Source organism: Podarcis tiliguerta (genome assembly GCF_965153285.1).
Source record: "Podarcis tiliguerta genome assembly, chromosome: Z".
NCBI classification, from domain to species: Eukaryota; Metazoa; Chordata; class Lepidosauria; order Squamata; family Lacertidae; genus Podarcis; species Podarcis tiliguerta.
The window spans coordinates 22383848-22401141 of NC_139553.1; the positions used below are offsets into that span (position 1 = coordinate 22383848).

The window sequence follows — 17294 nt, forward strand, 5'->3', positions numbered from 1 at the left end:
ATAAACCTAATTTCTCCTAGAATGGATATCTGTTTTACCCTGCCTGTAAAATGCCTCTAGCCTTTTTCTAGGATCTCTTCATTTCCCTAAGGAAATTAAACTGGTTTGTCCTGCCTAATAAACCCCTAAGCCAGAGCTTTCCAAACTTTTCATGTTGGTGGCATACATTTTAGCCATGCACAATTTCATGACACAGAAATTCACCTTTACTAGCAAACCAGAGATTAAACTAACCCCTTTGTCACAGATTTCAATTTAGGCAAAAAGCAACATTTAGGCTTTCAATCTCAGGTTCAATCTCATCCTTGATTTATGGATTATAGCACTAGACGGCTGATCGCCAAAGAATTGATGCTTTTGAATTATGGTGCTGGAAGAGACTCTTGAGAGTCCCATGGACTGCAAGAAGATCAAACCTATCCATTCTGAAGGAAATCAGCCCTGAGTGCCCACTGGAAGGACAGATCGTGAAGCTGAGGCTCCAATACTTTGGCCCCCTCATGAGAAGAAAAGACTCCCTAGAAAAGACCCTGATGTTGGGCACAAGGAGAAGGGGACGACAGAGGACAAGATGGTTGGACAGTGTTTTCGAAGCTACCAACATGAGTCTGACCAAACTGCAGGAGGCAGTGGAAGACAGAAGTGCCTGGCGTGCTCTGATCCATGGGGTCATGAAGAGTCGGACACGACTAAACGACTAAACAACAACAAAGCACTCCCCCTCCCCCCCTCTTATTTTGCAGTGGGGACCTTTTATCTAAAGCACAATGTACAGTCCTGTTGAATGCAAGCAGTTTGGGTTAACAAAGTCACAAACCTGGACCTTGGGAAATGTCAGTCTTTCAGTATCTCATGATGAAAAGAACAAGCCTCTGGTTTCACCACTGAATTTTCAGTCTCTGAAAAGAATTGCATATTTGTTGAGAAGCTATATTCTCAGCTGACCAATCATTTTTCCTCAGTAATGCCTCCCAAGAATTTCAGGGGGACTTATTCCCAAGTAAATGCACAAAGGTGTGCAGCCTGGAAGGATCTCCATTACTTCCTTGCTTGCTTTCTTCTTCCAGTAAGCGTTCTGAAAAGGCAATGATAATGAGGTGTTTTTCACATTAGTTACTATCATCATCTTCATCATAGGCCAGGTTTCCAAAGCAGCTTAAAGTTATCAATGAGATAGTCCCATGTGGTGATTAGCATGCATTTACCCAGCATCTGTCAATCATCTGTCAATGTTCAGGCACCAGGCAAAATCATTTATTTTCTGCCAGACCTTTTGGATGCTCATCAAATTTGCAGATAGCACCAAACAGGGAGGGGTAGCTAATGCCACAGAAGAAAGAATCAGGATTCAATGTCATCTTAACAGATTGCAGAACTGGACCAAAACGTTTAAAAAAGGAATTTCAAGAGGAACAAATGTAAGGTTCTGCACTTAGACAGATAGAAGCAGCTGCACAAATATAAGATGGGGGGACACCTGGCTTGCCAGTAGTACATGTGAAAAGGATCTCAGGGTCTTAGTAGGCCACAAGCTTAACATGAGTTAACAGTGTGATGCAGCAGCAAAAAAAGCTAATGGTATTCTAGGCTGCATCAACAGAAATCTAGTGTCCAGATCAAGGGAAGTAATAGTCCAGCTCTATTCTGCCTTGGTCAGACCACACCTGGAATACTGTGTACAGTTCTGAGTACCACACTTTAAAAAGAATACCGTACTGACAAGCTGGAACTGTGTAAAGGAGGGCAACCAAAATGATAATGGGTCTGGAAACCAAGTGTCATGAGGAATGGTTGAGGGTGTTGGGTATGTTTAGCCTGGAAAAGAGGAGATGTGATAGCCATCTTCAAATATCTAAAGGGCTGTCACATGGAAGATGGAGCAAGCTTGTTTTCTCTGCTCTGGAGGCTAGGCCCTGAACTTATGGATTCAAGTTACAAGAAATGAGATTCCAACTAAACGTCAAGAACTTTCTGATAGTAAGAATTGCTCGACAGTGGAGCAGATGCCCTCGGGAGGCAGTGGACTTAAAAACCTTGGAGGTTTTTAAGCAGAGGTTCGATGGCCATCTGTCATGGATGATTTAGTAGAGATTCCACATTGCAGGGGGTTGGACTAGATGAGCCTCAGGGCACCTTCAAACTTTACAATTCCATGATTCTATGGGCCTTAGTTATCTGTGTCCTGTGAGTGAGATATTTTAATTCTGCCTTTTAAAACACAATGGCCTTTTAGATTTTTCTTTGTCTTTCCATTTTATGCTAGCTTTAGTATATGCGTTTGTGGTGTAGTGGTTAAGAGCGGTGGACTTGTAATCTGGTGAACCCGGTTCGATTCCCCGCTCCTCCACATGCAGCTGCTGGGTGACCTTGGGCTAGTCACACTTCTCTGAAGTCTCTTGGCTTCACCTCACAGAGTGTTTGTTGTGGGGGAGGAAGGGAAAGGAGATTGTTAGCCGCTTTGAGACTCCTTAAGTAAAGGTAAAGGGACCCCTGACCCTTTACCTGTCCAGTTGTGACCGACTCTGGGGTTGCGGCACTCATCTCGCTTTACTGGCCGAGGGAGCCGGCGTACAGCTTCCGGGTCATGTGGCCAGCATGACTAAGCTGCTTCTGGTGAACCAGAGGAGCGCACGGAAACGCCGTTTACCTTCCCGCCAGAGCGGTACCTATTTATCTACTTGCACTTTGACGTGCTTTTGAACTGCTAGGTTGGCAGGAGCAGGGACCGAGCAATGGGAGCTCACCCCATCGTGGGGGTTGGAACCACTGACCTTCTGATCGGCAAGTCCTAGGCTCTGTGGTTTACCCCACAGAGCCACCTGCATCCCAGACTCCTTAGGGTAGTGATAAAGTGGGATATCAAATCCAAACTCTTCTCTTCTTCTTCTTATATATCTGGGGTGGCCAACTCCCAAGAGACTGCGATTTAAAAACTAGCAGTGATCTACCCCCTTTTTTGGGCTTCCGGTCAAAGTTGTTGAGGTTTTTTTTAGGAAGGAGGAAGGCCCATTTTTGGGAGGAGGTAAAATGTTGAGCTTTTCTTAGGAGAGCCACAGTTGTTCAGCTTCTTTGGGGGGAGCCAATGATCTACCAGTGATCTACCGCAGACATCCAGTGATCTACCTGTTGGACATGCCTGTTATACATCATAAGTCACTTTGAATTACCTTGGTAAAAAAGCAACCAATAAAATATAACAAATAACAAAAACAAACATAGCTTTGTCTTTTCTCTATGGACCCACTTAAAGAAATATTGGCCCATTATTTATATGACTTATAACTGAACCATAAATAAATTTGCATCATAATAAAAATGCCCCCCCCCACCAGCATGTTTTCTTTTGTTTTGAGATGCCATGCGCACCATCACTGAATAGGCATTCCCTCCTACCTGTAAGATAAGGGAAATGTATTTTAAAAGGTAACACCTATCAAATGTAGGTATTTTGGGAAATTAAAGTGTCCCCAATTCATCAAGCAATATGTGTATTTTTTTTAATGCTAAAATTATTATAGTGGGGTGGTGGGGGTGGGGTTTTTTAATATAGGGAAAGATGATATAACAGGTACCCTGAACCCAAACTGTGAATAACTTTAAATGTAAGCAACAACACTTTGAATTGGACCCAGAAATGGTAAGGTAAAAGGTAAAGGATCCCTGGACGGTTAAGTCCAGTCAAAGTCAACTATGGGGTTGTGGCACTCATCTCACCTTCAGGCCAAGGGAGCCGGCGTTTGTCCACAGACAGTTTTCCAGGTCATGTGGCCAGCAGGACTAAACCGCTACTGGTGCACGAAGGACCATGACAAGTGCCAGAGCACACGGAAACGCCGTTTACCTTCCTACTGCAGTGGTACCTATTTATCTACCACATTTTTTGCCCCATAGGGCGCACCAGCCCATAGGGTGCACCTAGTTTTTTTCGGGGGGGGGAATAAAGGGGGGGGGATTTTTTCCCCAGGCGCAGGGCTGGGGCGGGGGAAGCCCGAGCTTCCCCAGCCCCCAGAACAGGCTGCTATCCGCAGGGATGCAGGCAGCTCTCCGCAAGCCGTGGGAGGCTTGTGCAGAGCTGCGCGAAGCCCGAAACCTGGGGCGCGCTCCAGGCTTCAGGATGCAGGCAGCTCTCTGCAAGCCTAGGGAGCCCAGTGGGAACTCCTTTGGGCTCCCAAGGCTTGCGGATAGCTTCCTGAAGCCTGCATTCACCCCATAGGATGCACACATATTTCCCCTTCATTTTTGGAGGGGAAAAAGTGCGTCCTATAGGGCGAAAAACACGGTACTTGCACTGGCATGCTTTCGAACTGCTAGGTTGACAGGAGCTGGGACAGAGCAACGGGAGCTCGCCCCATTGCGGGCATTCAAACCGCCAACCTTCCGATCAGCAACCCAAGAGGCTCAGTGTTTTAGACCACAGCACCACCCGTGTCCCAGAAATGGACTGAGAGCCAGTGCAGATATCTCAGCACTAACAATATATTTTCCTTGTGCAGAGTCCCAGTTAGCAGTCTTGCAACAGAAGTTTGCACTAACTGCAGTTTCCAAGCTGCAGTTTCAGAGGCAGCCCCATATTTAACACATTGCCTACATTGATCAAACATAGAAGTTAGCAGGGAATGGACAGAAGCAAGGCTTTCCTGTGCATGAGGGAGAAATACATTATTGTTACAAAAGTTGGGTGCCAGCCCCACAAGGCACGGTCGAGACTGTCATAACTTTAAGAAATGTGATTTATACACATACTTACACCTTCAGTCTGCATGGAGAGATTCCAGATCTTGCAGCATGGTCATTTCAAGAGCGGATTGTCCCCCACATCAGTGCAACACTGGAGTCCAAGGCATTTCTCCCAGCCCGCCTTCAGCCAACCTGCCCAAGATATAGCTCTCTTTTTTCTCCCTTCTTTTTCCCAGCACACTTTTCTAAAAAGACTATTTTCCTGTCACCTCACACACATACCCCACCACCATGGCAACCTCTGTCTGCCTAGGGCCAAGGATTCCTCTTTGATGGGCCATCAACACTTTTTGTCATGCTAATGCCTGTTTCCCAGGTGAGGCCCTGACTTAGAAGGAAACTTAGCCTGTACTTTCCCACTGGCTTCCAATCGTCACTTCAATACTCCAAATAATCAAAATCCTACCATTTATTAATTTCTACGGTTTGGGGAGGGTGTCCCCTACACCCAAACATTATTGTCGCTGAACTAAATCAGACCACCTGACCACTTACAGATCAGTTGGTGGCCCTTACCATTTACTTTTGTTGTTCATTTCTGCTGGCCTTGATTTTTATTTATTTTTTTACCTCTTTATGTTCTCAACAGGTGGTGAGGAAGGATTCTTGCTCTTGCAGGATTAGCTTTAGCACTTAGTTTTCTCTGCTAATCCACTGGGGGAGTGAAAGATGAGCTCTGAAGGACAGGATAAGCCCACTTGTTTTTCCATCAGCAGCTGGAAAACTTTCCTCAAAACAGCCTTAACCTTTGGTGTATTTCTCACTGCATTTTGGGTTGTGCTACTTCAAGCTTCAGAGCCTAGGGCTTGCCGATCAAAAGGTCAGCGGTTCGAATCCCCACGACGGGTGAGCTCCTGTTGCTTGGTCCCTGCTCCTGCCAACATAGCAGTTTGAGAGCATGTCAAAGTGCAAATAGATAAATAGGCACTGCTCTGGTGGGAAGGTAAACGGTTTTTCTGTGCACTGCTCTGGTTTTCCAGAAGCAGCTTAGTCATGCTGGCCATATGACCAGGAAGCTGTATGCCGGCTCCCTTGGCCTATAGAGCGAGATGAGCGCCGCAACCCCAGAGTCGTCCGCAACGGTCAGGGGTCCCTTTACCTTTACTTCAAGCTGCAGGTGGTGACTCCCATCAGTGAATGCTCCTAAGGTACACAACCCCCCATGTCCCCCCAAATACCATGGTTAGTTGGTGAGAGCAGAGTTATACCCTAGCCTTCTTCGCTGATATTAGAATTCAGTGGCTCTCAAAATAGGCAGTACCATCCCAGGGCAGGGGGGGGGGACCTGTGTGAGGGCCACTGGAACTGTACTTGACTATCAGATTTTGAAAAGCTGATATCAATAGATCAAGTTCATCAGTTTTGCTGAATTAATTGAAATACTTTTAGCTGGATTTTGAATAAATGTGCAGTTGATCATTATTAATTCAATTTATATACTGCCCTTTGTCAAAAGATCCCAGGGCAGTGTACAACATTAAAAACACATTACAGAACATAAATGATAAAAACATAATCAAAAACTTAATTAAAAACATACTGGCAGCCCAATAATAATATAGTCATGCTAATATCAGTCCTCTCCCTCACATTTTCACAAGCCATAGCTTATTTAATAGCCATAGGCCTGGGTAAAGAGGAATGTTTTTGCCTGGAGCCTAAATACATGTATTGATGGCATCAGACAAGTCTCTCTGGGGAGAGCATTCCACAATCAGGGAGACACTACAGAAAGGTCCCGTTCTCTTGTTGTCGCCCTCTGAACTTCTCTGGAATGGGGGGTATATAGAAGGGCCTTAGATGACAAGCACAGGGTCGGGTCACTTTGTATGGGGAGAGGTGAGCCTTATAGTATTGAGCTCCTGAGCCATGTTATAGGTCAACACCAGCACTTTGAATTGGGCCCGGAAACTAATCGGCAGCCAGTGCAGTTGTACCAGGATTGGTGATATATGCTCAAACCAGCATGTTCTGGTGAGCAATCTGGCCATTGCATTTTGCACCAGCTGAAGTTTCTGAACTGGAGAGGCAGCTCCACGTATATCACATTGCAGTAATCCAACCTAGAGATTTCCAGAGGAGGCCACAGAAATCAGGCTATCCCTGTCCAGATAGGGGCACAGCTGAGCCAACAGCCAAAGCTGACAGAAGGCATTCCACACCACCGAGGCCACCTGGGCCTTAAGCAACAGAATGGATCCCCAAGCCATGTACCTGCTGCATAAGAGGGACTGTAACCCTCTCAAGAGCAGGTAATCTTCCACCTAACTGTTCTGGGGAACCACTCACTAACAGTGCCTCAGTCTTACCTGGATTGCACTTCAGTTTGTTGGCTCTCATCCAGTCCATTACCGAGGCAAAATAGTGGTCCTGCACATCCACTGCCTCACCTGCAGATGTACAGTGGTATCTCGGGTTACAGACGCTTCAGGTTACAGACTCCGCTAACCCAGAAATAGTACCTCGGATTAAGAACTTTGCTTCAGGATGAGAACAGAAATCATGCTCCAGCGGTGCGGCAGCAGCAGGAAGCCCCATTAGCTAAAGTGGTGCTTCAGGTTAAGAACAGTTTCAGGTTAAGAATGGACCTCCGGAACGAATTAAGTTTTTAACCCGAGGTACCACTGTAAAAAGGGACGCGGGTGGCGCTGTGGGTAAAAGCCTCGGCGCCTAGGGCTTGCCGATCGAAAGGTCGGCGGTTCGAATCCCCGTGGCGGGGTGCGCTCCCGTTGCTTGGGCCCAGCGCCTGCCAACCTAGCAGTTCGAAAGCACCTCCGGGTGCAAGTAGATAAATAGGGACCGCTTACTGGCGGGAAGGTAAACGGCGTTTCCGTGTGCTGCACTGGCTCGCCAGATGCGGCTTTATCACGCTGGCCACGTGACCCGGAAGTGTCTCCGGACAGCGCTGGCCCCCGGCCTCTTAAGTGAGATGGGCGCACAACCCTAGAGTCTGTCAAGACTGGCCCATACGGGCAGGGGTACCTTTACCTTTACCTACCACTGTAAAGGAGAAACAGAGTTGTCTGTCATTAGCATACTGCCAACAGTGCATGCCAAAACTCCAAATGACTCCATTAAAACAACATGGGGCATAGAATTGAGCCCTGAGGGACACATGTAATCCACCAGATGTTGTTGGATTCCAACTCTCATCCCCCCTGATATCTGGCCATGCTGGCTGGGGGGATGATGGGAGCTGTAGTCCAACAACATGAGCTGTAGTCCAACAACAACAGCCTCTCTGCTCCCTGTTTTAGATCCATATTTGCCACCCACACTTAACCTTTTCAGAAGAGTGTAAGAGGTGTGAGCTCAGATGCACCAATAAAGGCAGATGTTAGATTTCTTGAGTATAATGCTGTTTCACTTATTCAACAATAGATAATAGTTCTAGTATTTGCTTTAACACAGTTCTTTTCTATGCTAGCTGCCTGACACACGCAACTCCCACCTTCAGTCTTTCGCTGCCTGATCAATCAGACTCCAATGCCCCAACCTGTAATCAGCACAACACAGTTACCTACTAGCAGATATCTCACAGAACAAGCAAAATGAGGCAGGCAGAAAACATCGGCACACTCTTGCTGGCTGGGAGAGAAGATCCGGCAGAGCAAGGAATGTGCAATGCAATCCATCCTCTCCCTGCTTCTTCCTCTGTAGGTCTGCCCCTTCCTTGTACAGTGGATGCTCGGGTTGCGAAGGTGATCCATGCAGGAAGCACATTCACAACCCGCAGCGTTCGCAACCCACAGCGCCGCGTCTGCACACACGGGTTGCAATTCGGCGCTTTTGTGCATTTGCAAGCACCGAAACCCAGAAGTAACCCGTTCCGGTACTTCCATGTTTGGCGCGCTGCACAACCCAAAATCGCGCAACCCAAAGTGTCTGTAACCCAAGGTATGACTGTACTTTGATTATAGGCCCGGAAAGTTATTGCCAGTTGTTGTTGTTGTTTTAATCAATCTTGTTAAAAAAATTGAAAACAGGAACCTTCAGTTTAGCCACATGAACAGCTGTCTAATCTCCCCATCTGTCATTTCCGTTAATCAGAAAATTGCCATCCCCCCCACAAATCATACTGGCCCCCTGCTTTCCTAGCAACCTTAATCTTTTTCAGAAATCTGATGAAGTAATTGCTTGTGTTCTACCACCTCTCAGTAGTGGAGCTGGATAACTGCTGCTTCTTGGAAAGCGTGGGTGATGCAGAAGGCATAGAATATCCTTGGGGGTGTTGTGGTTGCTATAGCAATTTATCACCTGCCCTTTTGCCCAAGGTCCCAGGGCAGGTACTTTGGCTGATTGGATACAGCTGGGGTGTGGGTGTTGGCCAAGGTCCTGTTTTGCTATAAAAGCAAGCGCTGCCGCACTTTCCACCTTGGGAGCAGACCTACAGAAGACGGCGCGGGCTGGTTTGCACCTTTCCAGCCCCTGCCCTGGTCTGCTTTCCAAGCCAGCAAGAAGGTGCTGAGCTTTTTTTTCTTGCATCGGGCTCATTTATCCTGAGAGGTAAATCAGGGGTGGGGAACCTCTGGCCCTCCAGGTGTTTTTGGACTCCCAATTTCCATTGCCCCAGGCAATGTGGCCAATGGTCAGGGGATAAAGTCCAGCTACATCTGGAGGCCCACAAGGTTCCCCACCCCTGAAGTAACAGGGTCTTTGTAGAAAGTATGCTCGTACTTATAGCACATCTTAAAACCTGCAAGAATTCTCAAAGCAGAGATCGTCACTGCAGTTTTCATGGTTCCACTCTCGATGCCGCTTATAAGTAAGTAAATGTGAGATAACAGCTGTCTAAATCTTAGGGTTACGATCTTTAAGTCTCAACTGTATGCACACTTACCTGGAAGTAAGTCTCTGACTGAACTCAGTGAGACTTCCTTTTGAGTAGATTGCATAGGATTGTTAGTTCATTAACTGGTTATATTGATTACCCATTGTTAATTACTTTTAATTGTATTAATATTTAACTTGCTTTTTCTGTATTTAAACTGTATTCCCCCTGTATTTATATTACAAATAATATTTGTCATAGTGAATTACAGTGTTTTTATTTTTATTTTTTTTAAGTGTTTGTGTTATCTGTCAAACCTAGCTCTTGAGAGATGGGGGAGATTATGATCTGGCAGGCAGGAGTTTTAGGTTTCAGTAGGTGGTGGGATTCTGTCTTTAATCTTGTGCTCGCTCACTCTCCCCCCCCCCCCCCATATTTAAATATTTAAAATACTGGTTATAACGAATTGCAGTATACTGTAAAGCTTTACTTGCCTTGAGATGGTAGGATAAGCATGGGAATCATCGCACCAAAGAACCAGTGCGTGACTTGTAGGAAACAAAACCCGCATTGTGTGTTGGGATTGCGGGTGCGCAGGGTTGAGCTTCATCCTTTTCACATTTCTGCCTTGCATTCTCAGTCTCGCTGCAGGATATCAACATGCGGAAAGCTTTCAAGAGCTCCACCATTCAGAACCAACAGGTGGTGTCTCGCAATTCCATCCCAAACCCTGTGATGGAGATGTACCAGCGGTGTGATAAGCCCCCACCGCTCAACATCCTTACTCCTTACAGGTAGGGCATTTGGCAAAAGAGTCTCTGTTACTAAGTCTGTACCCATTTGGGGAGTCTAATAAGTTTAAAAGAAATTGTCCCGTGATGGTTAGCTTATGCAATTTAGGTGTTCCTTCATAGCAATGTGAATGTTTTCCTTACTGATAATTTACCGTATTTTTCGCTCTATCAGACGCACCCGACCATAAGACGCACCTAGTTTTAGAGGCGGAGAACAAGGAAAAAATTTTCTCTCCCTCTTTGCTCAGCGCCTCTCCAGCGAAGCGGCAGAGGAAACAGAGCCCCTTCCATTTCTCCTGCCACTTCGCTGAAAGGGTGCTGCGCAGAGAGGGAAAGCTGCACAGCGCCTCTCCAGCGAAGCGAAGCCAGGAGAGCAAGAGGGATCGGTGTGCTCTTGCTCTCTTGGCTTCAGTGAAAGCTGCGCAGCCTGCATTCGCTCCATAGGATGCACACACATTTCCCCTTACTTTTTAGGAGGGGAAAAGTGCGTCTTATAGAGCGAAAAATACGGTATTCTCTTTGAGGTGTTTTTTTTTTAATCAAGTGGTGTATAAATTTTATGAAATAAAAATTAAAATAGTTCTCCCTCCCCCCCTCAACCCCCCCCACTTGCTCTTTCTAGAGATGACAAGAAAGACGGTTTGAAGTTTTACACGGACCCTTCATATTTCTTCAACTTGTGGAAAGAGAAGATGCTGCAGGCAACAGAGGACAAGAGGAAAGAGAAACGCAGGCAGAAGGTACATTTTTGTGAAGGGGGAATATATAGGAGTTGGGATTCAGGTAGTCTCTATAGAGCACGTAAGCAGATAATCTGCCTGTCTAGAGATGATTGAAAGAGGAGAATTCTCACACCCCACCGGAGATTAAATGTTAAATAAATGATTGATTACAAAAAGTTTTAATTGGGTTTTGATTAAATATGCAATTCATTGTTACTGCTTTGAATTTTATTGTGTTATTATCTTTCTTAGTGGATGGTGAATAATGCTTTTTGTAGGGTAGGGGGCACTGGGCATGAGTGTACAGAATCAAGGGGGCAGTGACCCCACTGTTATAGAATAACCTAGACAACCTCAGGATACATGTGCGTGACCACATTTTTGAATCACCTGCATTATGAAAAAACAAACAAAGCACAGATCTCAGTAAATAAGGAGTGTGTTGAGCTGAAAGCATTCTCACCTTTCGTTGTGCTGGGGTTTGTTTTTTTCTTGTAAGGAATTATTTACATATGGGAAACTCAAATATGCACACACGTGCGCGCGTGCGCACACACACACTCACACACACACATTAAAGAGAAACCCTCAGACTCTGCAGCCTGATGGTGGTGTATTCTGTTTTTACCCCTTGGGGATTCTTTTCCATTGTGGAGGCCAGCCAAGCCTTACAATTCACATCAGTAGCAGAAAGGTGGTTGACACAGCAGATACTTTACTCTGTTTCTCTGCAGGAGCAGCGGCTGGTTGAAGACTCCACCAGGGAAGTGAAGAAAGTGCGAAAGGCTCGCAACCGGCGGCTGGAATGGAACATGATGGCATACGATAAGGAATTCCGGCCCGATAACAGGTTCTCACCATCCCCATATCACATGGCCTCATCGGAAGGATCACTGTCCCCAGATAATAGGCAGGTTTTATGTATTACACGCTTCGCTCGATCTTTTTTCTTTCTTTTGCTGTTTTTGGGCTTGATTATTGTTTGACTTATTATTATTTTTCTGGATGCTTTTATTGCTCACAACAGCAAGGGTTCTGATCTGACTAGCTGGAGGTTCAGGGAAATGAGGCCTTTTGACAAACTCTCCCCCTGCCCCAAATAAAAAAAAAACAATGTTTGTTGCTCTGGGGCTGCTAAATCATTGCATGGGCTTTGCTGCTGCATTCACATGATGCTTAGATAAGAAGTCAGTGTGCTGTTTGGAGCACAAGTTAGGAGTACTTAAACCCCTATAGAAGGCTAATCTCTTAAACTGTGGTGCTAACTTCCTAATCCATGCCTGCTCCATCCTTGCTGCATGTGTGTGTTCCTTTTAGAGTGTGTGCGTGTGCGTGTGTGTGCATGTGTAAATGTGTGTGTGTGCGTGCACACACACACACACACACCATGCCTTGATCCCAGCAGCTGATAGATGTCATCTTAATTTTCCCTTCAGTTTGGCTCCTTCCATCCACCCACCCCATTCAGGAGTACAACCTTTTGGTGTTTTTGTGTGTGACAGATCTTATGCGTCAGATGCAGCTGATCACTCATACCCGGCCAGCCCTAACCATCCTGCCCAGCAGATATTAGCTCCAGCCTCACACCTGTCAGCAGACAACAAAGAGGTCATCCTGGTGGCTAACCAGGCCCAGGAACATGTCTACAGGCCCTCAGCAGCAGGAAGCCGGCAGAACAGTCTCAACCGAGTCCAACAGCCCCATGTACCGCAGCCGTCAGAGACTATGCTAAATGGACCGAGGCCTCAGATAGTCAAGGATTATGGGTATGGATTCCTGCCTGCTTTCCTTCCCCTGTTAGGTGTGGCTTTCTGCTTTCAGAAAGAGAGTTTGGCAGTTTCTAAAGCTAACAGGGTATTGATAGTGTAGGAAACTTGTGTAGGAAAGGTGTTGAGAAGCAGAATGCAGTCAGATCCATGGATAGCCAAGGAGCTGGGAAACTTGACCCCAACCCCTTTCTTTGCCATTGATTTATTTTTTATTTTTGGTACGGCCAAGCTCAAATTTCCACCCTTTGGTTTCCACATTGGAAAGCAGCTGGTCCAGAGATCAGATGATTACAAGGAATACAGCTGTATTCGTCAATCCTGGGAAACATGAGGAAAATATAAATATTCCTCTTTAACTACATTTGTTGGAAGATCATATGGGTTTTCCCCATGGTAGGGCAGGCTTGCATTCTGTAAAACCAGCTGGCAACAATATGGTTGCACAGAGGTTGTTCATTGGTACAGTAATATGAGTGACAATCTAAATCCTACCAGAACTCCCAAGAGAGAACTTAATTGTATATTCATCACTGTTCATCCCTTCATGTAAATGCCAGCCAGCATCCATTTCGCCCAGCCTGGGAAAGTGCTGGCATCTGAAACAGCACTGAATGCTGCTGGCTTTCTCTGGTGGCCACAAGGGCAGGCTGACATCGCTCCGTTAGGCTCAGCAAGAATCCCCTATCATTTCCCTGCATCCTTTACTCACCTAGCTCCTTTTCCCTTGATTAAGTTCTGTCCCAGTTGTTCCTAGTCTTTGTCATTACTCGGTAAGTGAATGCTGAAAATTGAGCTTAAGACCCAAATTCTGCCATTCCCATGCTGCTCTTGACCCCCTTTTGCATGGAGGCCCATGGGCAGAATTTACTCCCTCATTGTTAAGTAAGTTGGCATGTAAGTTCTTGCAAATTATTTTTTTCCTCCTTTGGAAGAAGAGGCATCCCCATTGGAAAAATCAAACCATGTGCAAGTCCTTGTAGGATCAATGGCTAAGGGCTGATATGTAATGAGCTTCAAAAGCCAGGCTTGAAAAGAGACCAAGGGGGCTGCATAGAAAATATAGAAATGCAATAGGCTGACAACTACAGTTGGATGATCTGTAAAATGTGACATAGCACTTCTAGACAAAGGGCTTATCCATACTTAGCTTTTGTCCTGCACTTTATAGCAACAGGTCCTTGCTTCAAAGCTCCATGTCCAAGTGTCCTTTTCCTCTCGGGACTTTCCCCTGCAAAAACCTGTTCTTTAAAGCCGAAGTGCAACAATTCAGGTTTTCCGTGGATTGCTATTTGCTCTGATTCACTGTTAAAGAGTGGGTTTTTGCAGGAAATCTCCGGGGGCAGGGAAGCGGGGAGTGCTCAGATATGGAGCTTTAAAGTGCAGTCCGTGCCTGGAAAATGTGGAGGAAAGTTAACTGTGAATGAGCCCTATGTGTGCAAACACCGGACTGTCTTTTTCAGGACTATGGACAGCAGACAGCAAGAGAACAGTTACTTTTCCTATGAGATTTTTGTCTGGAAAGGGATTTTATTGAACTTGCCAGTCAGTTTTTCACCATGCAGATTGTTGTCCAAACAGATACAATTAGTATTAAACATGTATGCAATCTGAGCATGAGATTTGTGCACACAGAGTAATGAGTACATTTGGGAAGCTCATCTGAATGCTAGTTGTGAGGAATCACAGGTGGGGGAGGGTGCTGTTGCACGCAGATCCTGCTTGCTGTGAGGTCTGTGAGATCTGTAAGATCAATATGGTGGACTAAATGGGCCTTTGGACTGATTCAGCAGGACAGCAGGACTTTTCTGATGTGTGTGTGTGTGTGTGTGTGTCATTTTTTATTTTTTAAAATCTCCTTAGATGCTCCTGTTAGAAGGTATAGTGGGTAATGATAACCAACATGAAATGGTTTTATGCAACCTAATTATTACATTAATTGGGAAAGGGCCATAGCTTAGTGGTGCAGCATCTGCTTAGCATGCAGAAGGTCCCTGGTTCATTCCCTGGCATTTTTGAGGGGACTGGAAGAGACCCCTGCCTGAAACCCTGGCAGTATCACTTCTTTTTTATCCCTTCTCCAAAAATTAGAGGTTTTAGTCTAGTTTACTATGGTCCCTCAGTCTTTACTGCTTAACTGCTTGCCTAGGATAACAAAAGGTTTTTGCACATCTTGGTGGGTCATGAGTTGGGCAAGCTCAGCACAGGAGTTTGTTAGCAACTGGACTTTCTTGCACTAGTACTGGTTGCCATTCTGTATCTGGGTGCCTGCCATGTCTGAGTACTGTGAAAATTCCCATATATGTGGGACTGTATCTGCTCTAGTTTGCTTACTTCAAGGGAGGAGCTGCCTTTAACCATAGCCCTAGCTCCAAAGTTATGCAGCAGTTAAGAAGGGCTAAACTTAAAATAGCCTAATTCTGTGACTTGAGCTGCTCAACTGTTTTTGTTTCCATTTTATTATAGATGCAATAAAATATCCATAAAGAAATAATCAAACAATTACAGCAGGTTGAAAACAACATAAGGTTGAGCAGTATCATTAAACTTGCTATTCCTAAACATTACAAAAAAACACAAATTCTTCCAAAACCTATTAGGTTGATTTATGTGTATTTTATAGTTAGTTAACTCAATCAACTGTTACTATAGACCAGGGTGTGTCCCCCCCCAAAAAGCCCTTAACATATATTAGGAGATATAACCTCCCCCCTCCATTTTTAGCTATCATAATCTTACCAGTTATAAGGTTGATCACTATTTTTGATCATTTCCATAGAAGACACCTTCCAGATAACAAATTAGAAATATTTTCAGTTCTAACAGTGAGCAATATTAGAAACATTAGCCTTTGAAACAGATTTTCAAAATGTTTGTATCTGAAAGACGTTCCAAAAGATGTGTCTGTAATTCACTTTACTCGATCCACGTATCTAGCATTTGTCTGATGCCAACCTATATATTAAGTTTAACTTGTAGATTTTTTGTATGTGCGCCATGTTTGATTGGGCCAGAGTCTGTTTCAAATTGTCTCTTTCCCTTTCTCGTTTCAGCCCCCAGCAAGTGCCAATGGCCGAGTACTTTGTGCCACCTGCTCCCCCTCCCCCTCCCCCGGTGATACCCTCCGCTCAAACTGCCTTTGACAGCCCTATCTCTGCCCCTCCCACCATGGCGTCCAATGCAGCTGCCACTGCTGCTCACTCCTCTTACGCACCTTCCCCTCCACCGGCCCCACCTTGCCCCTACTCTGCTTCTCCCCCTCAGACTGGCCCAATGGGGCCCCCCGTTGCACCTCCACCCCCTCCCCCTGGACCCCCAACAATTACCACCTCACCAGCTCACGTGGCCTCTCCCCCAGCCATGACGGTTGAACCACGGAAGCCTCAGTTCCCGCTGATACCAATGAGTGATGCCAGGAGCGACCTGCTTGCTGCAATTCGTAGAGGTGAGCACCGGCTTTTTCTGTATAGCAATATTCCCTCCCGCAAAGAGTCCACCTTTTTTTTATTTATTTGTTTGTTTGCTTTTGAAATTCTAAAGGGTAAAAATAAAGGGATTGGAAGCCATTAAACAATGCTCATCCAAACAGCATGTACAGGCATCAGTGCTTCCAATAGTACCTTCCATGGCACCCATGAAAGGTCTCAGTAAATATCTCATCCAAATCCACCATTTGTGAGAGGCTGGATGCTCTTCCGCCTCAGTTCCTATTTGCATTGGCTTGACCTCTCGTTCTCCTTAAACAGGAGACTTGTAGAGTGCTTGTCTTTGTGAGTGAGCATGGTGTATGATGACTGATGTAGATGTATTTTATCCCCTTAATGGGAGCAGTGGGGCATCCAAGCCCACTCCATTTTGTGGTCATGCCTCTTTTTCTGCTGTTTTATTTGTGGTAGTCATTTTCTTTTATGCCATGCTCTATGGCAGCTCTTTTTGTGGCTGATGCCCACACCACATTTTCAGAATTCCAAAGGTGTCCAATGGCCCCAAAAGGTTAGCTGCCCCTTAACGAATGCAGAATTAATTAGTATCAAACAAATAGTGACTGGGAAGGCCTGTTTTGGCCAGGCCTGTACAAATTGGTCACTGTCGCACAATTCCATCTACTCCCACCTTTCCATGGCTAGGAGGAGAAGTGAAGTTCCATTTCCCTCTACAGTTGGGGAGGAAGCAATGCCTATTGTTTGTGCTGAGCTGTGGAGGGTTCAGTGCAAGTGCAGGGGAAATCTCAGTCCAACCTCTGTAGCTCCAAGCTGGAAATGGAAGCTACAGGTGGATGTCTAGGTAATCAGGCCCTTTGGCACCAGGTGCCAAGACAAGCCCCAGATTTTCCTCCGCCTTTAGCAAGGAAAAATGGGTGGATAATGGCCACTCGAGCTTCCTAACAGCAAAACAAACCCCAGCTCCAAATTTGGAACTAGAGGTTGGTGGGGATTGCCCCTGCTGTTGTGCTGGGCTTCTCGAGGTGATCGATTCCTGGATTTCAGGGTGTTGGATTTACTAA

General features: G+C 45.7%; 1 protein-coding gene across 5 annotated transcripts in view; it reads left to right on the forward strand.

Moving 5' to 3' along the window:
- LOC310669528 (actin-binding protein WASF3-like) overlaps positions 1-17294 on the forward strand; it is a 75697-nt gene that overhangs the window by 49141 nt on the left and 9262 nt on the right. For 2 of the 5 annotated variants that reach the window (XR_014507231.1, XM_083423807.1), the window contains exons 4-8: positions 10149-10302; positions 10925-11042; positions 11759-11874; positions 12527-12790; positions 15844-16235. Coding sequence is in view for 2 of the 5 variants with exons in the window: in XM_083423807.1 (XP_083279933.1) it covers positions 10149-10302; positions 10925-11042; positions 11759-11874; positions 12527-12790; positions 15844-16235 (1044 nt within the window). In the remaining 3 variants the exon portion in view is untranslated. Of the gene's footprint in view, positions 1-10148; positions 10303-10924; positions 11043-11758; positions 11935-12526; positions 12791-15843; positions 16236-17294 lie in introns of all 5 variants that reach the window. The other 3 variants (XR_014507232.1, XM_083423806.1, XR_014507230.1) reach the window with 2 other exon arrangements.